The sequence below is a fragment of the Bos taurus genome, chromosome 1 (assembly GCF_002263795.3).
Source record: "Bos taurus isolate L1 Dominette 01449 registration number 42190680 breed Hereford chromosome 1, ARS-UCD2.0, whole genome shotgun sequence".
Classification (NCBI taxonomy): domain Eukaryota; kingdom Metazoa; phylum Chordata; class Mammalia; order Artiodactyla; family Bovidae; genus Bos; species Bos taurus.
The window spans coordinates 111,747,500-111,775,410 of record NC_037328.1 but is presented as its reverse complement, the minus strand read 5'-3'; the positions used below and the strand labels follow the sequence as shown (position 1 = coordinate 111,775,410).

The window sequence follows — 27,911 nt, the reverse complement described above, 5'->3', positions numbered from 1 at the left end:
CGTTCAATTTATATGTAACTTTGTCCTACAACTATTTTTGGTTAATGCTGTATCTTTTCTCTTGGAATTAATGTTTGTTTTTTATTGATTGTTATTCAGAAGCAAGCACCTTAATTAGCTCTCAAGATTTGGTGGTGTATTTCTTCCAAAATTCAGTATGTTTAATTTTTCTTAAAAGCATATAATGTTTTTCCTTCAGACAAATGGTTACCTTTCAGAAACTTTATAAATGTGTATACATTATCCTTTGTTTCTTGTTTTTGAAATGGAGTGAATTGTGAATCAGAAAACATTTAACTCTGTTTTAGTTGTAGGATGCAGATAATTTTATAGTAAGAAGGAACGCTTTGAGTTTATCTTATTCAACTGTCTTGATTTGCCAGTGAGAACCAATTTTAAGGGAATTAAAACTGTAGGGAATCTGAATGGCTCTCTGTCAAATCCAAGCTCCATCATTCCCCAAATCCAAAGCAAACAGACAAAAATTCCCAGCAAACTAATTGAAATCAAATGTTCTGGAATAGGTTAACCAATATTGACAATAGAAGTCTGACTTTCTTGTCATCGGATTACCTGATCGTAAACAGTTTCTAGGTCCTGCTTCACCAACAGCTGCTTCTCTCTGTAGGAGAACGGGAACTATAGCACTGTTGCTTTCCTTACCATGATCCTTTCTGCTGAGATAGCCATTTGATCACCCTTTTACTAGAATAAATTTTAGATTTATGACTTGAAAGACATCTTAACCTACCTGTTTTTAGAGCTTGATCTGCTTGATACATAAGCTGGTATCTGGAATGCCTTGAGACTTACTGGGCCTTGTAATTGCAAGTTATTTCAAAATAATAGCAGGGTAGAAATAGAAAACTCAGAAAGAGTGATTAGCTTTTCTCAAGCTTATTGAGATAAGAATTTTCATAATTGGCTTAAATGCTGCTTGAGTTTTATCCTTGACTAAGTCCATTGCTTTTTCTTTTTAATAGTATTAAGAATCTTATAGCAGATTAATGAGGGATGCTGGGCAGTCCCATGGTGGTTATCATTTATAAAACTAAATGTAACATACTGAAATTCTAGAGATCTTGGTTATTGAATATATTTTACAGAGTTTTAGCTTCTGCATTTTTAAGGAGCTAGGTTACATATCTACCCTTAGGGCTAGCCCCATTCCCCTTTAAAATTGTTATCTTAAAGGGATGTCCCATTTATCATCTTGAGTAAGGAGATTGTCTTCAGTCTGTTTGCAAGAGATAAGCTAACGAACATAATGTATACCAAGATTCATGTTACCAATATAAAGTTCAGAGAGTAGGGCTTTTGTCCTCACTCAGATTATTATATATTTTTTTTAAAATTGAGTAATTTTCATGATTTATATTATTTTATTGGATGTATTACAAGTCTGTCATTTTAGTTTATGTTTTTACATGGCAGGCAGCCACTGATTATACAGTGGATTGTAATCCAGATTTGTTTGTAAGTAGATTTTGGTTACATCTTGGAATGTGTTTTCCTTTAGAAATTTGGACTTCCCAAGTGACTGAGTGGTAAAGAATCCACCTGCCAATGCAGGATACTTGGATTTGATCCCTGGGTTGGGAAGATCCTCTGGAGAAGGAAATGGCAACCCATTCCAGTATTCTTGGCTGGGAAATCCCGTGGACAGAGGAACCTGGCTGGCTATAGTCCATGGGCCAGGCCCCAAAAGAGTCCGACATGACTTAGTGACTAAGCAACAACATGCCTGTATTGTATAAGTGGGTGTGTGTGACAAACTGGGGAGCCTAAGTAATCGGAAGGTGCAAATCTTTCTGTGATTCCAGTTATTTGTAGCCATGAGAATGAGTCCAATGTTAGCAGATTTTTTTCCTAAAGAAAATATAGAAATCTGTATTTTTATGTAAAAATCATGATATTAAAGTGTTCCAAAATTTTTTGATTGAATGGGGAGGACCAAGGTTACCTGTGTCAGAAGCCAGCCTCATTTTTCAGCTTTCTTTATACAAATAGTCTGTTCCCAAGTTAACCCATAGAATGCTCTATAAATTCTAATTTATAGAATACTGACTTGGGTTCTGAGAGCAGGGCATATGAGGCAGGTCATGTTGGCTCCTACTTCTGGGTCTCAGGTAGAATTGTTGGGAATACTGGACAGGTTGTAAACAGGCAAAATTAGGTAATTCTTCACATTGTCTGATATTCTTTATTGTATTTTGCTCTGCATAATCCAGGGCCTTCATAATACTTTCACTTGTCCCGCTGTGTAACTGCTTTCCTCCTTAACCTCTCAGAAGACGTGTATTTTCACCTTCTGCCTTGAGAATTCTCATTTACTTCCTCCACTGATGAGGAAAACAAAACAAATTCAGGCTTACCTTCATAGATTGAGACATTGGTTTTATATGTTTGGAAGTTTGTGCTTATAAACAAGTGACTGTTGAATTGGTCAGCTTTCCCATATTGCAATAAAACAAGTAAAAATAGCTGTGTAGGGGATTCCCTGTCAGTCCAGTGCTTGAGACTTCCACTACAGGTGGTATGGAGCATGGATTTGATCTCTGATTGGGGAACTAAGATCCCACATGTCACACAGTCCAAAAGAAAAAAAAAAAAAAGCTGTGTAGGAGACTATTAATTAGCTGTGATAAAATCTGGATCTGCTGTGGTATACTAAAAACATAACAAAATCTGAGTCTGTATTGAGTTTCCCTCAGTGGTACAAGCAAGAGAGGGCATAGACCTTGTATAAAAATTAACAAAGATTCTTCGTTACTGTCTTCTTTAAATCCACAGTGCTATTATCATCTCTGGAGGGCCTAATTCTGTGTATGCAGAGGATGCTCCCTGGTTTGATCCAGCAATATTCACTATTGGCAAGCCTGTTCTTGGAATTTGCTATGGCATGCAGGTACATACATCTGTGAATTTGCCTTAAGTTAATTTGTTCTGCTTGTGACTCCTACTGTTTTAGTGTTTTCTGTCTTTAGAGCATTTAGGATATTTAGTTGTATGAGAGAATTTGTTCATATTAAAACTGTTTATGAATTGCCACACTAGTATGGCAAAACTGATTTGAGTGGGGATTTTCAAAGGAGAAACTATATGTATTACTGCTTACAACAAAACCCTGTCCATTATAAAAAAATTTAAATATACATGAAATATTTAATATATACATGAAATTTAAATATACATGAAAGTTGAAGTAGTAGTTCAGAAAGAGCTCCTTTTACATTTACTCAATTCCCTAATTATAACATTTTTAACCATTTTGAGAGTAATTTGCAAACATGGTGTTCTGTTACTTGTTGTATCCTAAGTACTAGAATTCTGTCTTACATAACCACAGTATGGTTATCAAAATCAGCAAGTTAACATTGACTTGGTGTTCACATCTGATCCACAGACTGCATTAACATTTCACAGGCTCATTAATGTCTCTTAAAAGTCATGAATTCAATCTAGACCATGTGTTGTATTTAGTTGTCATGTCTCTTTACATTCCTTTAGTTTGGAATCATTTCTCAATCTTTCCTTCTCTTTCATGACCTTGCCAATTTAAAAAAAAAAGTGCATTCCCGTTACCTTGTAGAATAGTCTTCAGTTTTGGTTTGTTTGATGTTTCCTCTTTGTTAGATTCAGGTTATATGTTTTCGGCAGGAATAGCACAGGAGTAATGTGCTCGTGTTTCTGGTGGCTCAGTGGGAAAGAATCCCCTGCAATGCAGGAAACATGGGTTCGATCCCTGGGTTGGGAAGATCCCCTGGAGAAGGAAGTGGCAACCCACTCCAGTATTATGCCTGGGAAATTCCATGGACAGAGGAGCCTGGCATGCTGCAGTCCCTGGGGTTGCAAAAGAGTCATATATGACTTTGCAAAACTAAACAGCAAATGCTGTGCTCTTCTCAGCATCTCATTAGAAGGCTGCTGCTGCTGCTAAGTCGCTTCAGTCATGTCTGACTCTGTGCGACCCCATAGACGGCAGGCCACCAGGCTCCCCTGTCCCTGGGATTCTCCAGGCAAGAACACTGGAGTGGGTTGCCATATGTCAATTAATCTGTGATAGGTGGTTTTCCTTTAGATTATTTGGTTAAGGTGGTGTCTGCCAAGTGTCTTCACTGTAATGTAAATTAGGTATATGTAGGGTAGTGGCCAAGATAGTAGAGTAGGAAAACCCTGAGCTCACCTTCTCTCTTGGGCACAGGGATCCTATGCCAGGAAAATGAGCCCCCAGAACATTTGGCTTTGAAGGCCAGTGAGACTTACTTTTGGGAGAGACAAAGGGTCATGGGAAATAGTGATTCCTTTCTTAAAGGGCACCCACAAAAACTTACATGCTCCAAGACCCAGGGCAGATGCAGTAATTTGGAAGGAGACTGGGTCAGACTCACCGGCTGATCTTAGAGTCTGCTGCAGAGGCAGGAGCGACTGGAGCTCACCCTAGGGACATGGGCGCTTGTGGCAGCCATTTTGTGAAGCTCGTGCTGCCGTGAGGAGCTGCTGCTGGTGCCATTTTTGTGTCCTCCTCATTTTAGTAAGTGAGCAAAACAGTGCATTCTCTTTTTTTAAACAGTCTGGTTGAAACCTGTGTACTGATATGAATAATGCTCAGAGGGAATCTGTTCAAAAGTTAGAAAGTGAACAGACCAATATATTTTCTTCTGGCTATCTCTGGAGCTTTCAGTAAAGGAAGGAAATATAAATCAGTGTTCATGTAAGAATGTGAATATTTTTATTTCTATTCTTAATACAGGGCAGAATATTAGAAGTTGCTGGTCTGCAAAACAGCTTTAGTTGATTTTGTTTCTTTCTAATTGTTACGATTTTCCATTATAACATAAAGAAGAGTCTTGCAGGATATTTTTTTAGGACCTACTTAGAGTGAAATAGGTGTGAAATATGCTCCTTTAATATAAAATGATAGTGGCTACTTGTCCATTTTGCCAGTACCCCCTTGTAATTGTGAGGCCACATTTTCTGTCATTCAGGATGGATCTGTTGGTAGCCAGAGCCAGGTCTGTTTATGTTAAATGCATTAAAAAAATTGCCTACTGCTTTCATAGGAGGATAATGGAATAGAATGATCTTGTTCCTTTGGGCAGAAATTATCTTTCTATAAAATGCTGATATAAATAATGCCTCGTAGCTAACGTGCAGTTTGTAAAGGACTAACACTTCCTAGAGACTCTTGATTGGGTAATGTTAGCACCAAAGGCCTCCCTCTAGTGTATACGTTTGCCCCCTCCATGGCAGCCTGAAATCTTATGTACTGTCTTTTCCCATTAACTCTTGAGTCTTACTGATTGCTTCCTGGTAATTCTTTGCTTTGGAAGAAAAAAGTCTGTCCTGCTCCTTGAACTGTTTATTTCTATTATGGTTTATCCGTCACTCAGCATAAGAAATAGAATATTAGTAGAACTTTTGAAACTCTCTTTGTACTTTTTTCCAATCCACATTGTTCTATCTTCCAGCAAGAGGTAAGTAACACTTTTATTGAATTGTTATTCATTCCCTTTCTTTTCTTTATAGATATATACACATTGTATTTCTAGATAATATATTATCTAGTTTTGTCTGTTGATCTTCATGTAAGTGAATTCATGCTTTGTGTAGTTCCAGTTTTGGTTTTGAAAGTCACTAATTTTAAGTTATTTCACTACTGAAATTATTGTTTGAATGTAGTGATACATTCAAGTGTATCGCAAATAGTGATATATTCGACTGTTAGCGTTGCTGGTCTTTTTCCAAGTTTTAGCAGTTACAGATGCTGCCATGAATATTTTTGGACTTTGGTATTGTACATACACAAAATTTTCTCTAAGCTAACCATTAATTGAAATGCTGAGTCTCAACTTCACTAAGAACTATTTTCCCCCAATATACCTTCACACAGCAGTATGTAAAAATTCCTTTTGCTCTATATCCCTGCAGGTCTTGACAAGGTTAGATTTTTTTTTTTTAATTTGCCGAGCTGAAGAGGTGTTAAATGACATGTTGTAGTCTTAATGGTCATTTTCCAAGATTTTTGCACATTTTTTGTTGAATTTTAAAATTGTTTTTATATATGCTAGATGCTAAACTTTTGCCAATTATATATATTGCATATACCTTCTAGATTCTGACTTCTCTCTTCACTATAGTTTCATTTTTTTAAGAAAACATCTCTATTACAAGCATTTGGTTCCTTTATATACTGTCACACAGATTTTGTTAAATTTTTTGTTGGGAGAATTTCCTTTCATTTCCCCCTCCCAAATCTAAGATTTATTTTGAAATCTTGACATACAAGACAGATAAAAGGGGAGCTGACCCAATTGCAGCGGTAAACCTGCTAGACCTACAGGGCTTTTGTTGTTGTTTGAGGCATTTAGGACCTCAAGGTTAGCATGAATCCAAAGCAGAAGCCATTTCCTTAAGTCAAAAAAGAATATTAAAACAAAATTTTAACCAAGTAGAGTGTTCTGCTTTACATAAAGTTATTCCCTCTCCCCTCTGCCACACACAGACGCTTAGCTGATCCTTCAGTTCCTTGTATTTTCACTTTTACCTAGCATACATGCATACATAAGTTAGGAGTCAAGAATAAACATGAAAGCCTTCTGAACAGGTGAGATAGCTCTAAATTTTGCTGCAAGCCTTTGGCTTTATAAAAACCTTTAATTTAGACTTTGTGGAGTTTTAAACTGTGTTGTGTTCCAGCAGCTTTGGTCAGCTTGACCATTCAGCTGTCTTCTGATTAAGAACTGGAAATTTAGAGGAGGCAGAGGCACACAAGGTTCATCTGGTACATAGAGGAAAACATTCACTTTTCATTCAGCAAATTGAATGACTGCTCTGGGCCACATACTTAGCTAGGCCACTGGTACTGTGACCAGACCTGAAGACATGGTGGGGAGAGAATATTGCTAATTCTACATTGCTAATCACACTAGCTTAAATGGCTTGAGTAGAGAATAATGGGAAATATGAAAAGTGGAGTTAGATGGAGGCAGTGCATTGAAAAGTCTTTGTTGAGTATAAGGGACTTGGACTTTATCCTGTAGACAGGAGGTCAGCAAATTACAGCCTGCTGCCAAAGCTGGCCACTGCCTGATTTTTGTATGACCAGCAAGCTAAGAATGGTTTTGATGATTTTAAAGTGATTTTTATGGTTGGAGTTGAAAAACATTTTTAAAAAAGAATTGTATGCTATGACATGTGAAAATGAAATGAAATTCAAATTTCAGTGTCCATAAATAAAGTTTATTGGAACATCATCATATCCATTCCTTTAAATATCTGTGGTTGATTCTGTGCTTCATCGACAAGAACTGAGTAGTTGCTTCAGAAACAATAGGGCCTACAAAAACTAAAATACTTATTCTCTGGTCCTTTACAGGAAAAATTTGCTAACCCAAATATAGATGATAGCCATTAAGAATTTAATCATGGACTAACACAGTCATATTTATATTTTAGTAGCTGACATTCATCGATCTCTGGAAGATGGGCACTATTAGAGGCAAGGGGACTGATTAGACTGCAGCAGTGTTTCTTCAACTATGTGTTTGTTAAGATGCTGCAGAAAGTGTTTGACGTATGAGTCTTTAGTTTGGGAAGTACTGGGTTAAACGGGTTAGGAGGTGTTTTTTTTGTTTTTTATTTAATTGCTGGACTTCATGCAGACCTTTATTGCAGGAAGTTTTATAGTCAATGTCTAACAGGAGAATGTAGAGGGCAGCATTTGCTGATGCATATTTGAAGAATATGCCATTGTGCATTGCAAGAATGAACACATGTTTAGCCCTCTTCCTGTTTTTCTGTTGGGTGCTGGGTACACCTACATAGTGTATCATTGTGGCAGATATCTTACGACACCTGTTGTGGAACAGACATAATGAAGATAGGTTGTATTGATTTTATCAATGCAGATTTAATGTTCCTAAAAATCCTGTGTATATCTGTTTTGTGTTGGAAGAGTTTAGGCATATGTAAATGATGAAGAAGATTGACACAGAAGGGTCAGACTGGAGAGACTACTTAAAACAAAAGTCTATAGGTGGATGGGATTTGAACAAATTAAAGACCAGATTATATTGCTTATCCCATCTCCACAGCACAGCCTTCTGTAGACTTTCAGACTGACTGTTCCTTTGGGGCCAAAGATTAAACAGTTTGGAGGAATTTATAGCTGCTAGTTTTAATACCAACTGGGTACTTTCTGAGTTCAAAGAGTGTTTTAAAATGCTTTAAAAATTAAACTCAGATATTAAAGAAATACTTATCTTTTATAAAGAAATCTTTATTTTTAACAGAGGAATTAAAGTATGTTAAATGGAAAATTTGCCAGTGTTTAATAAAAATTAACATTAGATCAAATTCCTAATCTAGTTTTGCAACTATTCCTTTTAAGAACTAGATAATTATATATAATAATAACAAGTAATTTACAGTTAGCAAACTTCCTTTATTTTGAAGGCACAAACATAACAGCTATCCTAAGAACAAGAAATAAAATTTTTAGTGTAAGAAATTGGGTAATTTTCTTTTGAATTATATTAACCTCAATTTATTTTCTCCTGGAACAGATGATGAATAAGGTATTTGGAGGTACTGTGCACAAAAAAAGTGTTAGAGAAGATGGAGTCTTCAGTATTAGTGTGGATAACACATGCTCCTTATTCAGGTATGATAGATATTTTTATATCAATAAGAATGTTAGAGGAGTAACTTACAGCTGGGAATGTTATTCTTCAAAATTGGAGATTCTGTAATTCTTAGACAAAATTAAGGCCACGGCATTGGCCAAAGGTATTGTCATATTTGTTTTCCAATTGAGTGTCAAGACAGAAGAGGATGGTGGTTGATGGTAATTAGGAATAAGAAAAGCACTTAATGACAGAATTGAAAAGCAGTTGTGCAGTCTTAAACCCCTATTTGGGATTGCAGATGGCGATGCCAACATTTGTAGTTTTCCCTTTTCACTTTTTAGCAGAGCATGATTCTAAATATTAGTATGACAGATGTCACAGTTAATGCTTTAAACTGCCTGCGTTTGTACACATCTTCTTCTACCATGTTCTTTCTCTGGGTGCTTAACTAGCTACCCATTTGCTGGCCTCATTACTAAATATGTATTGCACTTTTTGTACTGAGCATAAGTGTATCTTGTGTACTGTCTTTTTAATATAGTGAATGTATTAATTGATTTTATTGCTGGTTGATAAGGCAATGGCACCCCACTCCAGTACTTTTGCCTGGAAAATCCCATGGATGGAGGAGCCTGGTAGGCTGCAGTCCATGGGGTCGCTAAGAGTCAGACATGACTGAGCGACTTCGCTTTCACTTTTCACTTTCATGCATTGGAGAAGGAAATGGCAACCCACTCCAGTGTTCTTGCCTGGAGAATCCCAGGGACAGGGGAGCCTGGTGGCTGCCGTCTATGGGGTCACACAGAGTCGGACACGACTGAAGTGACTTAGCATAGCATAGCACAGATAATAGTTTAGGTGTATTAGCTCTAATGTATTTAAAGATTGGTGAATGAGCTGTTCGTTAGCTTTCTAGAATCATTTATCTTCTGCTTTACAAAAAAACCAGGTGAGTTTTCATTCAGCTTCCTGAAAGACCAGAAAACTTAAATTTTAGTCACTTTCTTTCTTTCTTTGGGTTTTCCCATGTTTTGGGTATAACCCACTTAGGTGGACAGTTCATTTTTCTTTAAAAATCACATTTCTCCCTAACTGCATTAAATCTATGAAATGTAGGCTGGTGTCAGTTAATGTGCATATGTAGTTTATTATCATTTCTTGTAACTGTGCTAATTATCTTTATAGATTTGTTTTATTAACATATATTCTTACATCCTCCATAGAGTTGTACCTAAATTAATTCTTAATGGATAGTGTTCTCCAAATTGGACAAATCAGTTTTAAAATCCAAGTTAAGACCTTTTGTCTAAAATGGAGAAATCTCAGTTTTTACACAAAACTGGCTGTGGCTGGCTTTTCTTTAATATTAGAACAAGAATATCAGTATTCAGAGATTCTCATTTTCAAAGTGATATTAATAAAAAAGCAACAGTTGCTCAAAATAATTTTATGAACTGAAGCTACTCATTGCCAAAATACGTTTTTGAAATCCATTTCTTGTTCTACTTTATAATGGAGATGTGTTGCTTACATTCATCTGTATCTCTAACAAATTCTTGAGAACTACTTCAGGAATCTTGCTGGTGGAATGTGATACTACAAGAGACTTTAAAGATCTGATTAAGATTTAAAGTTTTTCTGTCTTGACAGTTCTGAAATCCTGGTACTCGATTACAGCCTACACTAATCCTAAATAACAATGAACAGTGATGACAATAACAACCCCCCCAAAACATCCTTTTGGTTTTAATGTACTTAATCTTATTGCTTTATTCTTAATTTTTGTTTCTTAATATTATTTAATACAAAGTCCTTGTTCAAATTTTTTCATAATGTAACAAATATGTTTTATAAAATTCATTAGTTTACATCAAGGTCCAAAGTCTGCACAGTTGGTTTGATAAATGTTACTTACATCTGTTTTAAACCATGCCATTAATTACTTCTGTTCTTAAGATTAATTCCAGTAGAGATAGAATTTTGAAACCATGATAGCCTCTTGAAACTGTGTGTGTGGTTATACCACCAGCTTTATATATTCAGTTTTAGTTTTTATGGATTGCCTTTTCCTGGTATTTATTATTGTTATTGGCTTTATAATGAATAGAGTAAATTTAAATTCTAGCAGTGTTGTGCTGTTAACCTACTTTCTCTGTTTTGTTGATTTATGCATAGAAGCTAGTAACTTTTAAAGCAAAAAACTACCAGTTTATAAGATGAATTAAGTTCTAGGAATCTAATGTAAAGCGTGATGACTACAGTTAACAACAATGTATTGTATATTTGAAAGTTGCTAAGAGAGTAGAGCCTAAATGTCCTTACCACACACAAAGAATGGTAATTCTGTGAGGTGGTAGATGTGTTAACTAAATTAGTGGTAATCATTTCACAGTATATAGGTGTATCAAATTATCACATTGTACACCTTAAACTTACAGTGTTACAAGTCATTATATCTCAGTAAAGCTAGAAAAAAATAAAGCAAAAGACTCCATTAATCGTGTCTAATAAAGCTATTTGTATATTGTTTTATTTTTTATTTACTTAGGGGTCTTCAGAAGGAAGAAATTGTTTTACTTACCCATGGAGATAGTGTAGACAAAGTAGCTGATGGATTCAAGGTTGTGGCACGTTCTGGGAACATTGTAGCAGGTAAAACTTCTAAAACTTTTGAAGATTTTCTTTTTAAAAGTTTATCTGAAAAGTTTATAAACATGTTTTATGTGATACTGTTTTTGATGCTTTCTTAATTTTTTTCAAGATACTGTAAATGTCAAGGTCAATTGTTAACTCATGAAGGATATTTAATATTAGAAGGATTATCTAGAAGTCACTTACTAGTTTGCTCTGAAATACTTTTAAAATTGTTTATTCTACTATGCTTTTCAAACATAAATATATCTGTTGTAACTCAGGAAAGTTTTGAGAACCGTTTACCTCTCTAGCATGTACAGCATGCTAGAGAGGTACAGATAGGTACATTTTTAGGTACAGATAGGCATGCATCTTGGATTTCTGTAAAACATCAGACTAAGCATTCAGAGCATTGCTCTGAACCAGGGTAACCTGTGGGTCAAATCCAGCCTACAGACTGTTTTTTGTATGTTCAGGAACTAAGAATGCTTTTTATATTATTTAAGGGTTATAATAAATGACAGGGACTGTATGCATATGTCCCACCAAGCTTAGTTTATAACATCCAGCCCTTTGTAGGAAGTTTGCTAGTTAATGCTCTAAACAATTTTTTGTTCTGTTTTTCTTGAAGAGGAGTTGATGTTCTGGCAGTTTGTCATTTTTTTTACTTGCTTACTTGAATAATTGTAAATAATCACCAGTAATCCTGGATATCTGTAAAAGAGAAAAAGTGGAGTTATCATAAAGTTGTTGTTTTTATGTTACACCTAAAAAGTTGGAAAAAAAAAATTTGTCATGGATAAACTGAATTGAGTAATCTACCTGCAGTTACTTAATGGATTATTGTATTAGCATAGGAATTATCAAGAATAGTTTCCTTTTTGACAGGTTTCTATTTCTTATACAAAATCAAGTGGTAGATGAGATTATATATTTTTATTCATTCAACAAATATTTGAGTACCCACATGTCACAGGCACAGTTCTAGGTGCCAGTGAACAAAATGAATTATACCTCTGTTTAATGTTCTAGTTAGTGAGGCTGGGGATGGGGGAGGGGTGGGACAGACAGTAACCAGATAATACAGAAAAAGTCAGTGCTTGACAGTGTTCAAATGCATTGAAAAAATAAAAAGATGAGAGGAGTGTTATGGAATGTGTCATTTGGACTGTTACTCTTTTAGATAGGATATTCAGAGATGGTGTTCCTATTAGATGATACTAGACATGGAGGAAATAGGTGCTTGGCCCTTTTGGATATTTGGGGAAAGAGTACATAGCAGGACAGAATTCCTGGGATGGGACTTTGTTTAAGGAACAGCAAGGAAACCACATGGGTAGAGCTGGGTAAGTGTGTGGGGGTATGTGGTAGAAGATAAGGTAGAGAGGCTGTTGGGAGCCAGAATCCCAGGACCTTTGAGCCCATTATGAGAATGTTGGCTTTACTTATAGTGAGTGAAGATTTGAACAAAGGAGAGACATGATCTAATTTCAGGATTACCCTGGCTACAGAGGAGTAAAGAGACTGTTAAATGTAGGAGCAGAGACCAGCTAGAAATCTATTGTGGTAATCAGGAAAGGAGACTGTAAGGAGCAGAGTGGTAGAGGTATAAGCGCTCAGGAGTGATTGGGTTCTCATATACATATTGGACATATTTTGTTAGATTTATACCAAAATATTTCATTTGGGAGTGTGAATGTTAATTGTATTTATAATTTAAATTCCACTTGTTCATTGCTGGTATATGGTAAAGCCATGAACTTTTGTGTATTAACCTTCTGTCTGGCAACTCTGGTGTACTCACTTACTAGTTCTAGGAATTTTTTTTGGTTGATTTTTTAAAATTTTATCCATAGACACTCATGTCATCTGTGAACAAAGACCGTTTTATTTCCTTTTCCCCTCAATCTGTATATCTTTTATTTCCTTTTCTTGTCCTGTTGCGTTAACTGGGACTTCTGTTATGATGTTGAAAAGCAGTGGATAGAGGGAACATCCTTGCTTTGTTCCTGATCTTAGTGGAAAAGTTTTGAGTTTCTCATGGTTAAGTATGATGTTAGTTGTAGGTTTTCAGAAAATACACTTTGTCAGCTTGAAGTCCCTCTCTGTTCCTAGTCTCCTGAGAGTGATCATGATTGAGTGTTTGGATATATCTCATATACTCTTTCTGCATTTATTGATATGATCATATAATCTTTCTTCCTTAGCCTATTGATATGATGGATTACGGTAATTGACTCTTATTTGTGACAGAGGGATTTTGAAGTATCTAACTGCAGTAGTGGATTCATGTATTTCTCCTTATAATTATATCAGTTTTTGCCTTACATATTTTGATGCTTTCCTGTTGCTGCTGCTGCTGCTGCTAAGTCGCTTCAGTTGTGTCCGACTCTGTGTGACCCCATAGACGGCAGCCCACCAGGCTCCCCCGTCCCTGGGATTCTCCAGGCAAGAACACTGGAGTGGGTTGCCATTTCCTTCTCCAGTGCATGAAAGTGAAAAGTGAAAGTGAAGTCACTCAGTCGTGTCCGACTCATAGCGACCCCATGGACTGCAGCCTACCAGGCTCCTCCATCCATGGGATTTTCCAGGCAAGAGTACTGGAGTAGGGTGCCAGTGGGTTCCTGTTAGATGCTTATATATGAAGGATTATTATGTCTTCTTTAGGAATGGATTCCTTTATCATTATATGTATGCCCCTCTTTATCCCTGATAAATTTTCTTTTTTCTCTTTTTTTCTTTTTAAATTATGAAAGTATGATAACACATTTACAAGAGACTTGGAAAAATACAGAATGAAGTTATATATAGTTCTATCATACAACTATTTTTTAAGTAGATAAATTAAAAATTTTAATTGCAGTATCAAAAGTCTCAAAAATTAAGAGTGAATATACAAAAAAGTAGAAGGATATAGTAGACCTGAAAAGCACCATGAACCAATTCAGCATAATTAAGATTTATACAATTTTCACACAACAGATATAAGTTCTATTCCAAGTTCCCATAGACCGTAAAGTAGGAGACACTGGAACATATCCAGGGAATAAAACAAGGTGCAAAAATTTTGTGGTCTTAAGATATTGAAATCATACAGAGTCTGTTCTCTTACCACTGTGGAATTGTGTTAGAAATCAGTATCAAAAGACAGTTGAAAATAACTCACATATTTTCAAGTGCAATATGACATTTACCAAGAGGCATCATTTAACCTAGCCATTAAAAGCCTCAAAAACTTGAAGACTGAAAAAACAACAGGATGATTGCAAAGAGGAAAGCATTTATATGAGAAATCAATCCTGGTAACTTTTGGCTGAAGTCTGCTCTGACATTGATGTATCTACTCGTGTTATCTTTTTATTTATTTATTCATGGCTGTGCTGGGTCTTGGTTGTGGTGTATGAGCTTCTCATTGCAGAGAACACGGGCTCTAGGACACTTGGGCTCAGTGGTTACAGCTCGCAGGTTCTGGAGTGTGGGATCGTTAATTGTGGCGCACAGGCTTATTTGCCCATTGGGATATGGAATCTTCCCAAATGAAGGATTGAACCCGTGTCCTCTTCATTGGCAGGTGGATTCTTAACCACTGGACCACCAGGAAGGTCTCTCATGCTATCTTTTAATTAGTGTTATCGTGACATATCTTTCTCTGTCCATTTACTTTTGATCTGGGTTTTTATATTTAAAGTGGGCAAGAGACAATACATATAAATTATGTTTTCTTTCTTGATCCACTGTGACAATCTCTGTCTTTTAATTGGTACATTTAGACTATTGGAGTTTAAAGGGATTGTTGATAGTGTTGGATTAATATCCATCGTATCTGTTGTTTTCTATTTATTGTCCTTGTTCTTTGTTCATATTATTTTTGTCTTTTCCTACCTTTTGTGGTTTTAACTGATCATTTTATATGGTCTGATTTTCTCTTTCTTTGCATGTCAGTTATATCTCTTTTTTTACATTTTCTAAGAAAAAGTTGCCCATGATTTTACAATATACATTCACAACTAACCCAAATTCACTTTCAAATAACAGTGTACCATTTCACAGGTAGTGTACCTTATCATAACAAAATAAACGTGATTTTTTTCCTCACATCCCTTGGACATTGCTGTCATCATTTCACTTAAAAGTAAGCATGAATAATATATCTCTATATAAGCATGCATAATTATATCATTGTTGCTATTATTTTGAATGAAGTTATCTCTTAGCTCAATCAGGAAGAAGAAGTTTTTATTTTACCTTCATTTATGCTTCCTCTGCTCTTTTTTATGTGGATCCAAGTTTCTGATCTTTATCATTTTCCTTCTCTCTAAAGAACTTCTTTTAACATTTCTTGCAGAGCAGCCTATTGGCAACAGATGGTCTCAGGTTTTGTTTGTTTGAAACTTTTATATTTTTCCTGAACTTCTGGAGGATAATTTCTCAAGGCACAGAATTCTAGGTTGGTGGTTTTTTCCCAAAAACATTTTTTTAAAATTAACTTTTTTAGCTTTATTGAGGTATAATCAGCAAAATTGTAAAATATTTGAAGTGTACAATGTGATGATTTGATAAAGTGAAGTTGCTCAGTCATGTCCGCCTCTTTGTGACCCCATGGACTGTACCCTACCAGGCTCCTCTGTCCATGGGATTTTCCAGGCAAGAGTACTGGAGTGGGGTGCCATTCCCTTCTCCAGGAGATCTTCCCGAACCCAGGGATTGAACCGGGGTCTCCCGCATTGTAGGCAGATGCTTTACCGTCTGAGCCACCAGGGAAGTCCCCTAATATACATTATGAAAAGATTTTTCCCCGTTGAGTTAATTAACCCATCCATCACCTCACATAACAGTTGATCCTTGAACAACACAGTTTTGAACTCTGTGGGTCACCTTATATATGGATTTTTTCACTAAATATGTGCTTCAGTACTACATGATCTGGGTTGGTTGAAACCGTGGATGTGGAACTGCAGATCCAGAGGCCTGACTGTAAAGTTATGCACAGATTTTTGACTGCACTGAGGGTAGGTAACTAACCCATGAATTGTTCAAGGGTCAACTGTATTTACTTTTTTTTTTTGGTAAGAACATTTAAATTCTGCTCTCTTAACACTGTATTGGATCACTGAAATTTGCTATCAGCTATAATTACCATATTGATTATACATTAGATCCTCAGACCTTATTTATCTTAAAATCAAGAATTTGTATCCTTTAACCAACTCTCCCTATTCCCCTTGTTCCCTCACCCCTAGGTCACTACATTTGTACCTTCCATTTTTGATAGAGGTTGAATTGAATCTGTAGATTACTTTGGGTAGAACTGACTTTTTTTAAAAAACCTTTTTTTTTTTTTGATGTGGACCATTTTTAAAGTCTTTATTGAATTTGTTAGAACATTACTTTTGTATGTTTTTGGCCACAAGACATATGTGGGGTCTTATCTCCCTGACCAAGGATCAAACCCACACACACTCCCTGCACTAAAAGGCGAAGTCTTGACTGCTGGACTGCCAGCAAAGTCCCTAGAACTGACATTTTAACAATATATTAGTAATTCATCTAATCCATGAACATGGAATATCTTTTTATTTGTGCCTTCTTCAGTTTCTTTCATCAAGGTCTTACAGTGTTCAGTGTACAGATCTTTCACCTTTTTTGGTTAAATTTATTCCTAAGTGTTTTATTCTTTTTGAATTTGTTGATGGGAGTGTTTTCTTCATTTCTTCAGCTGATTGTTGTTGATACATACAGAGTTGATTTCTGTATGTTGATTATGTATCCTGCAATCTTGCGGAAATAATTAGTTCTAATGGCATTTTAGTAGAGTCTCTAGGGTTTCTTAGATACAATGTTGTGTCATCTGCAAATAGAGACAGTTTACTTATTACTTTTAATTTGGATAATTTTATTTCTTTTTCTGGCCTGGCTGGTCTGGCTTGTACTTCCAGTACTTTGTTGAATTCTTGACTTGTTCCAGTACTTTGTTGAATTCTTGACTTGTTTCTGATCTTAGAGGAAAAGCTTTTCATCACTGAGTATGTTAACTGTGGGCTCGTTGTATATGGCCTTTATTATATTTGAGATATGTTCCTTCTGTACCCAGTTTGTTGAGAGTTTTTATCATGTGTGATGTTGAATTTTATGTATTGCTTTTTCTGTATCTATTGAGATGACCATATTATTTTTATCCTTCATTTTGTTAATATGGTATATCATATTGATTGGCAGATGTTAAACTATCCCTGCATCCCTGGAATAAATTTCACTTGATTATGGTGTATGATCTTTTTAATGTATTGTATTTGATTTGCTAATATATTGTTGAGGATTTTTGCAACATTGTTTATCAGAGAAATTAGCCTATAATTTTCTTTTTTTGGTAGTCTTTTCTTGTCTAGCTGTGATATAATATTGCTAGTTTCATAGAATGTGTTTGGAAGTGTTCCTTCTGCTTCTATTTCTCATGAGTTGTTACTAGTTCTTTAAGTGTTTGGTAGAACTCACTAGTGAAGCCATCTGGTTTTGCAACTTTTGGGGAGGTATTTGATTATTGATTCAATCTCCTTACTTAAAATGAGTCCATTCAAATTTTCTGTTGCTTCATGATTTAGTCCTGGTATGTTACATGTTTCTAGGAATTTATCCATTTCTTCTAAGTTTTTCAGTTTGTTGGTGTATAATTGTTCATAGTATTTGTGTGGTATCTGTTTTAATATCTCCTTTTTCATTTCTAATTTTGAGTCCTCTCTTTTTCTTGGGAAGTCTGGCTAGAGGTTTATCTATCTTTTCAAGAAACTATCTTTTATTTTCATCTTTTTAAAAATCATCATTTGTCTGTTTATTTCTGCTCTGGTCTTTGTAATTTCCATTCTTCTATTAACTTTGGGCTTAGTTTCTTTTTTTTTTTTCTAGTTCTTTGAAGTTATTAGGTTGTTTAAGGCCTGACCTTTTTTTGGATGTGGGCATTTATCTTTGTGAACTTCCATCTTAGAATTGCTTTTGGCATATACCGTAAGTTTTGGTTGTTTGGTTTTCATTTTTCTTTGTCTCAAGCTTTTAAAATTGCTCTCTTGATTCCTTCTTTGACTTATTAGTTTCTCAGGAGCATGTAGTTTAATTGTCACATATTTGTGAATTTTCCAGTTTTCTTCTTGTAATTTCTACTTCTACCATTGTGGTCAGAAAAGATACTTGATTATCATTTCAGTCTTGTTGAATTTAGTATGACTTGTTTTGTGGCCAAACGTGATTTATTCTGGAGAATGTTCCAACTGTGCTTGAGAAGAATATGTATTTCTCTCCACATTTTACTTATTTCAGTCTATTCTCACTTCCATGGTTTACAGTCAGTTGGATGTATCAATAATTCTTATCTTTCCTCTATAAGTGAGGCTCCCCCCTCCACAAGCTTCTTTCAAGATGTTTTTTATTTTGTAAGTCATATGCCTAGGTGTAATTTTTTTCTTTTTGTATTTATGCTGCTCAGTGTTTTCTGAGCTTCCTGGGTTAGTTTGATGTCTTATATTAATTTCAGGGGAAATTCTCATTCATTATGGTTTTAAATATTCTGTTCCTCTTTCTCTTTCTTCTAGAAGTTCCATTGTTTATGTTATTTGTACTTGTGTCACAGTTCCTGGATGTTCTGGTTTTTTTTTTTTTTCCAGTGTTTTTTTCTTTTTGGTTTTCAGCTTCTAGCTTAGAGAGTATTTCTTAAGCCATGTCCAGTGATAAGCCCATCAAAGACATTCTTCATTTCTGTTATAGTGTTTTTGATCCCTTGAAATCATTTTGGTCCCTTGGAGAATTTCCAACTCTCTGCTTACATTGCCCAGCTCTTCTTGCGTACTCTATCCATTTGAGCCCTTAGCTTCTTAATAATACTTATTTTAAATTCCCAAGCTGATAATTCCAATATCTCTGTAGTATCTGAGTCTCTTTTAACACTTGATCTATCTCTTCAAACTTATTTTTTCCCTTTTAGTGTATCTTGTACTTTTTTCTTGCTAGCTTGACATGATGTACTGGGTACAAGGAATTGCTGTAGATGGCAAGGTGTTGGGGAGAGGGAAAGTGTTCTGTGGTCTTAGGAGTAGGTCTCAGTCTTAGTGAACCTGTGGCTTCGGGCTGTAGATTTCAGTGTTTTCAGTTTTTCCCTCTGTTAGATGGGACAGGAGGACTAGAATGGGCTAGAGTTGAGTGTTTTCTTTTCTCCCAAGTTAGTTTGTTCTGATAAAACCCTGTCATATTAGACTGGTTAAATAGTTTCTCCTGAGAGTAGAAGACCTTATTAAGAAGAAAAGAATGGCTTGGTGTATTTCAAAATGTTTTATTTTTCCCTCCCCTTTTGGAAGCACAAGGGGATTTTCCTCTAATATTCACTGTGAGAACTTAGTGAAGCTACTGGAGAGTGTGGGGATCCCAGATGACTGGGTCTTCCTGGACATTTTATCTCTCAGATTTGTCCATGCTGAGCCTCCAGTGATATCAATTATAGTTCAAGTTTCCCTACCTCAGCAATGGTTCCTATAGAGGTTTGCAATCATGGAGTTCTCCAGTAAGTTGTGATTCTCTGTATTTACCTGTCAGTCTCTCTAAGGGTATTTAATCAACTTTTTACTTGTTGTTAGAACATAGTGGTGTCTTCTAGCTTCTTACTTCCAAGTGTTTTAGCCTGAGCAACCAGAGGATGGTTTCTGTTTACCTGATGTGAAAGAATGAAGTAATTTGGGTTTGCATATTAAATTTAAGGTTTCTTATTAAACATTGAAATGAAGGTGTGACTAGGCAGTTTTATATATTTTTGAGTAGGACTGTAGAAGAGAAAACTGGACTGGAGGAATAAATTCAGGGATATACCAACATACAGGTAACATTTAAGGTCATGAGAGTTTGGAATCATTCAGAATGTATAGAGCAGAAATTTAAGGACTGAATACTGTTTGACTTTCATGTGTAGAGATGGATAAGATGAGGAACCAACAAAGAAGGTTCAGCATTAGACAATGAAATAAGGAATGAACCAGGACAGTGGTGTCTGAGAAGCCAAGTAAAGAAAGTGTGAGCTTCCCTAGTAGAGGAGAATGAGTGTAAGTTTGGGAGGTTAGCAAGCCTGATTTATCTGCTTAATTAGCTGGGGATACTGGCAAGTTTCTTGATTTCTCAGAGCCATAGACAGTGGGTAGTACATGTACATGTAAAACATCTAGCCTATCGTCTGCTGCTTTGTAGATGATTATTTGTCAGAAGCCCATTAGTCAAGTAAGTGGAGTTATATTCATGGTTAATAGTATGCAAGAAGGAAACACTTAGGATATTCTGATGGGTTTAATGTATGAGGATTTTCTAATATAGAAAATTGGTAGCTGCACATTGCATGTTGAAGGCATATAAGACTGAGATCTAAAACTGAGTTACCCTTGCGTTGAATAGACAAAATGATTGCAGTAATGATTCTCCACTGGGTGGAGAAGTGAGGATACTGTGAAATGATGTCACAGCCATGTCGTTCATTAATTGCTATATGAAGGAAGGCCTTATAAAGCCAGATCATGGCAATGTAGTTTTTATTTGTATTTTTTTTCCCCATAGCTAAAAATCTACTAATTTGAATCAGTTTCCACATTTATGGAGGAAGAAATTGTGAGGAATTACTGTGGGTGCTCACTGAGTATTTTCAATATGAAAAAAAAATTATTTATGATTATTTTTTCTATAAAGGTATAGCAAATGAATCTAAAAAATTGTATGGAGCCCAGTTCCACCCTGAAGTTGGCCTTACAGAAAATGGGAAAGTAATACTGAAGAATTTTCTCTACGATATAGCTGGGTGCAGTGGGACCTTCACTGTGCAGAACAGAGAAATTGAGTGCATTCGAGAGATCAAAGAGGGAGTGGGCACATCAAAAGTTTTGGTAAGCAATTTACATCTGAAAGTCTAAAACTTTGTGCCAGTAATGTTAGACTCAAGGTTGACTTACTTAGTATAGCCCTTAAATTTTGACTGGGTGATAAGTGTTTTTGAGTTGCCCTGTTTCAGAGTGCTTTTTCAGTTACCGTACATATCTTTAATACAAACCAGGGGTTGAACCTGAGCCCTTAGCAGTGAGAGCACGGAGTTCTAACCACTGGACCACCAGGGAATTCCCCAGTGTTTTTAGGTAGTGATTTAAGCTCTTACTGTCTTTGTGCTTATTTTACTCAATTTGACTTTTCATTTCACCCTGCAGGTTTTACTCAGTGGTGGAGTAGACTCAACAGTTTGTACAGCTTTGTTAAATCGTGCTTTGAACCAAGATCAAGTCATTGCTGTGCACATTGATAATGGCTTTATGAGAAAACGAGAAAGTCAGTCTGTTGAAGAGGCCCTCAGAAAGCTTGGAATTCAAGTCAAAGGTATTGATGAACTCCAGAAAAGTTAACTTACATCTCAGGACTTGTTTAATCAAATCTAGCTTGTGATTAAATTAACCAAGTAGAGTTTTCCCAGTAATCGAGTACAGTTTTCCCAGTAAGCTTATGGTTGAAATGTTTTTTATTTTTACATTGTAGTTACTTCTGGTTCAAGAGTGGCCACAGTATAAATTTTGCAAATTGATTCCTCCTAATGTTATATATAGAAGAATAAGTTACCATTTTCCAGCCACCATTCTGTTCTTTCTCTTCATCTTCTTAGGCCTTAACTGCTTTTACATTTATGGATATCTTCTGCACTTTTATAAAAAAAGATGTAAGCCATAGTTATAGTGAAATTAGTAGTTTAATGATATAAACTATCAACTTAATTGGAATTGATGCCAAAATGTTGAGTGTAAAATGAAGACTTGTATAGTTAAACATGAAGTAAAAATGAGTCTATTTCTTTCTTCTTTGGAAATATCACTAAAATAACAATACAGGCATAAATAGAGAGGAGGTGATAATAGCAGTCTAATGGTTTCAACAAAATGTTGGGAAGTGGAAAGCAGATGGTTTATGCAGATTTTCTCTGATAAGCTAATGAAGCTTAAATTTTAGGGCTACTCACCAGCCAGGCCTTTTCCAAAATTTGGGAAAGGACCCTATCAGTATCTTCTCATAGTTACACATTTTATGAAATTTGAAGTAAGGTATTTTAATAATTTATAGTTAATTTATTTTGTCTTTCTCCTCTTTCTCTCTTTTGGGTGGTTTTATAGTGGCTGCAGGCATTTGGGAATTATGCTAAGAAAACATAGAGTTGGGGATACATTTAGTTTGGATTTGGTGCTATATTTGTGATTTGCAGTAGTTTCTGTGTATAGTTTATAGTTTGTGTTAGCCATAGGAGTATTGCGTGATTTGTTATTCCTTTTCTTGAAAGGGCCCTCTGAATGGTTTCATTTCAGCCCCACAGAAACCTGCATCTGTCTTTGTTAACTGAAGTGGTAGGATGGAGGACTCAGAAACTTGGGGAAGGGTTGCGGGAAGGAAGCCCAGCAAAACGCAGGGCTTCTGGGAAGCTCAGGAGATGGGAACACTGGCTGCCTCACAGGGCTTGCTCACTGTCAGCCTAGAATGTGTTGGATCAAAGTCTGAGAAGCAGTTACTTTCCCCTTTAAATAGGAACACAGCTGCTGCTGTCCCTCAGACCCTAGGCTAAACAAGAGAGGCTTTGGACTTGGGCATGTCAATACCAGGCATAGTTGAAGGTGGAAGGAAGATTGTATGTTAAAAACGGTAACATTAAGGAAAAGCCTTATGTACAGAACGATATCTCTTCCCCTCCACTGGCCACTTCCTCTGTTCAGGCTATCAGAATGCTTAGAAACAGGAAATTGGAGATGTCTTCTCTGGGTAATTGACCAGCTTGAGAGAAAGACCTACAAATTCAGTAAAGTGAAGTAGCCAGCTGCCTTGGCATCTTGTAGAGAACCCTTTCTTTTTTTTTTTTTTAACTTTACTCTTTAAAAGGACAGCTAAGGATCGCTAAGAGTATGTTTTTAGACATTAGGTTTTCACGGGACTGGTCACTGTGCAGTTCCGAGGACTTTGATCCCTGTATATGTACCGCTGCTTTGACTCCTTTTGGGGGATTTTGCTTGTTGCTCTGGTGAAGCACTGAATAGAGGAAAGCAATTAGCATAATTTGTGATAATATGGTCCTAGATAGTAAAATGCCACAGAATTCTCAAAGGAACAAAACTCAGTGAGTGCCCGTATATGGACTCTGTTAGTCATAGTTCATTGGTAGTTCTAGAATATGTAGGCAGTTTAAGGGGAGAATCAGAGGATCCATATAGGTTTTTTTTTTGTAGTTGATCTACTACTTACTATTTTCAAAAATCTTCTGTTAGTTTAAAATATGCTTCTCTCCTGTTCCCCAGTGATAAATGCTGCTCATTCTTTCTACAATGGAACAACAACTCTACCAATATCAGATGAAGACAGAACTCCACGAAAGAGAATTAGCAAAACGTTAAATATGACTACAAGTCCTGAGGAGAAAAGAAAAATCATTGGGGATACTTTTGTTAAGGTACTTTTTAAATATTTTCAGTGTATACTATTTTAAATGTGAATTTTAGTATTTTTTCCTTGTCATTATACCAAATAGTCAAATTTTATGACTAATTTTGATTCTTTTTTGGCTAAGAGTTTTACTGTGTTTTGCTATTATACTGACTAATAGAAACTATTTTATGTTTTAAAAAACATGTACTTACATTGTTAGGCTGTTGTTTTAATTGCTTAAGAATAGATATTTTTAGTTGATACTAGATTTTAGTTCTTTGGATATTTCAATGGGTAGATGTCTTTTGGCTTTGATGGGGATGTTCATATACCTTTTTGAATTATGTTAAATAAGCATTTGTCCTTCAGTTCAGTTCAGTTACTCAGTCGTGTCCAACTCTTTGCGACCCCATGAACCACAGCACACCAGGCCTCCCTGTCCATTACCAACTCCTGGAGTCCACCCAAACCCATGTCTGTTGAGTCGATGATGCCATCCAACCATCTCATCCTCTGTCGTCCCCTTCTCCTCCTGCCCTTAATCTTTCCCAGCATCAGGGTCTTTTCCAGTGAGTCAGCTCTTCACATCAAGTGGCCAAAGTATTGGAGTTTCAGCTTCAACATCAGTCCTTCCAATGCATATTCAGGACTGATTTCCTTTAGGATGGACTGGTTGGATCTCCTTGCAGTCCAAGGGACTCTCAAGAGTCTTCTTCAACACCACAGTTCAAAAGCATCAATTCTTCGGCACTCAGCTTTCTTTATAGTCCAACTCTCACATCCGTACATGACCACTGGAAAAACCATAGCTTTGACTAGACGGACCTTTGTTGACAAAGTAATGTCTCTGCTTTTGAATATGCTATCTAGGTTGGTCATAACTTTCCTTCCAAGGAGTAAGCGTCTTTTAATTTCCTGGCTGCAATCACCATCTGTAGTGATTTTAGAGCCCAGAAAAATAAAGTCAGCCACTGTTTCCACTGTTTTCCCATTTATTTTCCATGAAGTGATGGGACCGGATGCCATGATCTTCGTTTTCTGAATGTTGAGCTTTAAGCCAACTTTTTCACTCTCCTCTTTCACTTTCATCAAGAGGCTCTTTAGTTCTTCTTCACTTTCTACCATAAGGGTGGTGTCATCTGCATATCTAAAGTTATTGATGTTTCTCCTGGCAATCTTGATTCCAGCTGTGCTTCCTCCAGCCCAGCGTTTCTCATGATGTACTCTGCATATAAGTTAAATAAGCAGGGTGACAGTATACAGCCTTGATGTACTCCTTTTCCTATTTGGAACCAGTCTGTAGTTCCATGTCCAGTTCTAACTGTTGCTTGACCTGCATACAGATTTCTCAAGAGGCAGGTCAAGTGGTCTGGTATTCCCATCTCTTTCAGAATTTGTCCTTAAAGGAATTTAATTTGAGGGTTGGTGGATTTCATCTCCTGGTTAGTATTGCAAAAGGACTCTTAGAAATTTAGCTGTAAGTATAAAATTTTGTTGTCTTGAAAAAAAATGTGTTTGTTTTACTCCTGTTGATTATAGATTGCCAATGAAGTAATTGGAGAAATGAACTTGAAACCAGAGGAGGTTTTCCTTGCCCAAGGTACTTTACGGCCTGATCTAATTGAAAGTGCATCTCTCGTTGCAAGTGGCAAAGCTGAACTCATCAAAACCCATCACAACGACACAGAACTTATCAGAAAGTTGAGAGAGGAGGTAAAAGCTTTTGAAATCTTTACCATAAAGCCTCTTTCCCTCCTTCACAATTTTTAAGTGTACAGTTCAATAGTTTTCAGTATATTTATATTGTTGTGAAACAGATCTGCATAACTTTTTCATTTTGCAAAACTGAAACTCTGTACCTGTTGAACAACAGCTACCCTTTTCTCCCTCTCTCTAACCCTTGATAATCTACCATTCTACTGTTTGTTTCAATGAATTTGACTATTTTAAATACCTCTTATAAGCACAATCATAGTTTTTGTGTTTTTGTGACTGGCTTATTTCACTTAGTATAAGTCCTCAAGGTTCATCCATGTTGTAGCACGTGATAGGGTTTCCTTCCTTTTTAAGCTGAATAATACTCTATTGTATGTATATACACATATCACCAATGGGCATTTGGATTGCTTCCACTTTTTGGTTGCTGTGAACTTTGTTGTGCTGCTGTGAACATGGATTTGCAAATATCTCTTTGAGCCCCTGCTTTCAATTCTTTTGGAGATGTACTAAGAAGTGGGATATCTGAGTCTTAATGATAGTTTTATTTTTAGTTTTTTGAGGGACTTACTTAATGTCTTATCAGCAGCTGTACTATATTAAAATCCTACCAGTAGTGCAAAAAGCTTCCTATTTCTGCGTACCTTGCCCAACACTTGTTATTTTCTGTTCTTTTTTTAAAAGACGTCCATCCTAATGGATGTGAATTACCTGTCCCTTTTTATTATTTTAGGCATCCTAGTAGATGAGAAGTGGTAGGTATCTCATTGTGGTTTTGATTTGCATTTCCCTAATTGGCCAACGATGTCAGTCACCTTTTATGTGCTTATTGGCTCTTTGTATATCTTTGGAGAAAAATCTATTCAGATCTTTTGCCCATTTTTAAATTGGCTTATTTATCTTTTTATTATTGAATTGCATGTGTTCTTTATGTAGTCTGTAGTCTGGTTGCTGGTTATTAGATACATGATTTGCCTTCTGAGGGTTGTCTTTTCACTTTCTTGATGGTATCATTTGGAGAGTTAATTTTTAAACACTAGTATGTTTTCTGATCGACTTATATTACAATGAGAACTAGATCAGAGATGTGTGGGTAAGTTTGCTCTGCTTTTTGTCTGTTTAAAAGGTTTGTGTTTAAAATGTATCTCAAAGAGATATATAAAAATCACTAAAATATCTAATTCCTTAAAAAGACAAAGGAAGAAATACTTTAAAAGATGAAGTTTTAAAAATGATTTTTAAAGGTAAAAGACAACAGGAAAAGTGAGTAATTTGTTGTTCTTTGTTTTTCGTGTCATTTTGGTTACTATTATAATTTGTATTAATTGGCCTTATTCTTTCATGTAGGGAAAAGTAATAGAACCTTTGAAAGATTTTCATAAGGATGAAGTAAGAATCTTAGGCAGAGAACTTGGACTTCCAGAAGAGTTAGTTTCCAGGCATCCATTTCCAGGTAAGAAATGTAGTTCTGTTTGGTTTACCATTATGTCTTCATGTTGAACAAGAATCAATTCAGACATGTTTTGAGGTAATTTATCATCTTAGAGAATATGTAACTTGAAAGAAAGGAAAGGATGGGTAGGAAATAAACATTGTTTTTAGTGCCTACTGTATATATTTCATTTTATTAAATACTCATTTTTAATTATATGTATATTTAAGTGTTGCATTATCCTTGTGTAAATAGGTTGACATGTAATGTTGCCATCAGATAAGAAAACCAAGAAATATTTTAATAACATTGCCATATAATTCTCAGTGTTAGAACTTGGGTTTTTATGTTCTTTCTACTATACCATGATGTATTCCAGATAGTAATTAACTAGAAATAAGAGAAGTGTGACGCAAAGTAGCAAACTGAATGCTTCACCAGTGGCAACCCAGAACTGTCTCCTCGCCCTGCATCTTGTAGGGAGGCAGGGAGTTTTTTGCTCTTGTGTTTTAAAAGCTGGAACTGAATTGTGCCATATTTCCCCTTGCTGCTGAAACCACGCATAGAAGACTCGCTGCCTTTGTGCATTGTCACGTATCTTAATGTCAGTCCTTTGCTGTACATGACATAAAATAAGTTGGTTTTGTTTTAGTGTAGTACAGATTTTTTTGTTGTTTTTTAGTTTTGCTTTTACAGGTGGTAGAGAGTCTTCCTGCAGTGCGGGAGACTCAGGTTTGATCCCTAGGTCCGGAAGATCCCCTGGAGAAGGAAATGGCAACCCACTCCAGTTTCTTGCCTGGAAAACTCCCATGGATGGAGGAGCCTGGCATGCTACAGTCCATGGGATCACAGAGTCAGACATGACTGAGTGACTTCACTTTGCACTTTAAAACTCAGTTCTCTGAAACCCTTATCCCCTGACTGACTTGTCTGAATGGATGAACCATTTGTTTTCACAGTGCTGTATGTAACTCATTCGTGAACAAATGAAAATATTCCATTTTTAAGTAGTCATAAAAATATTAATAATTAGAGGTGATATT

The 27,911-nt window shown here is 36.0% G+C and overlaps 1 protein-coding gene across 4 annotated transcripts in view; it reads left to right on the top strand.

The window, feature by feature from the left end:
• Positions 1-27,911, top strand: part of GMPS (guanine monophosphate synthase) — a 71,881-nt gene that overhangs the window by 29,367 nt on the left and 14,603 nt on the right. For all 4 annotated transcript variants that reach the window (NM_001206436.1, XM_059878485.1, XM_024979838.2 and 1 more), the window contains 8 exons: positions 2,794-2,908; positions 8,568-8,665; positions 11,179-11,282; positions 20,970-21,163; positions 21,479-21,644; positions 23,594-23,745; positions 25,260-25,433; positions 26,784-26,889. In NM_001206436.1, the coding sequence (NP_001193365.1) occupies positions 2,794-2,908; positions 8,568-8,665; positions 11,179-11,282; positions 20,970-21,163; positions 21,479-21,644; positions 23,594-23,745; positions 25,260-25,433; positions 26,784-26,889 (1,109 nt within the window). The remainder of the gene's footprint in view (positions 1-2,793; positions 2,909-8,567; positions 8,666-11,178; positions 11,283-20,969; positions 21,164-21,478; positions 21,645-23,593; positions 23,746-25,259; positions 25,434-26,783; positions 26,890-27,911) is intronic.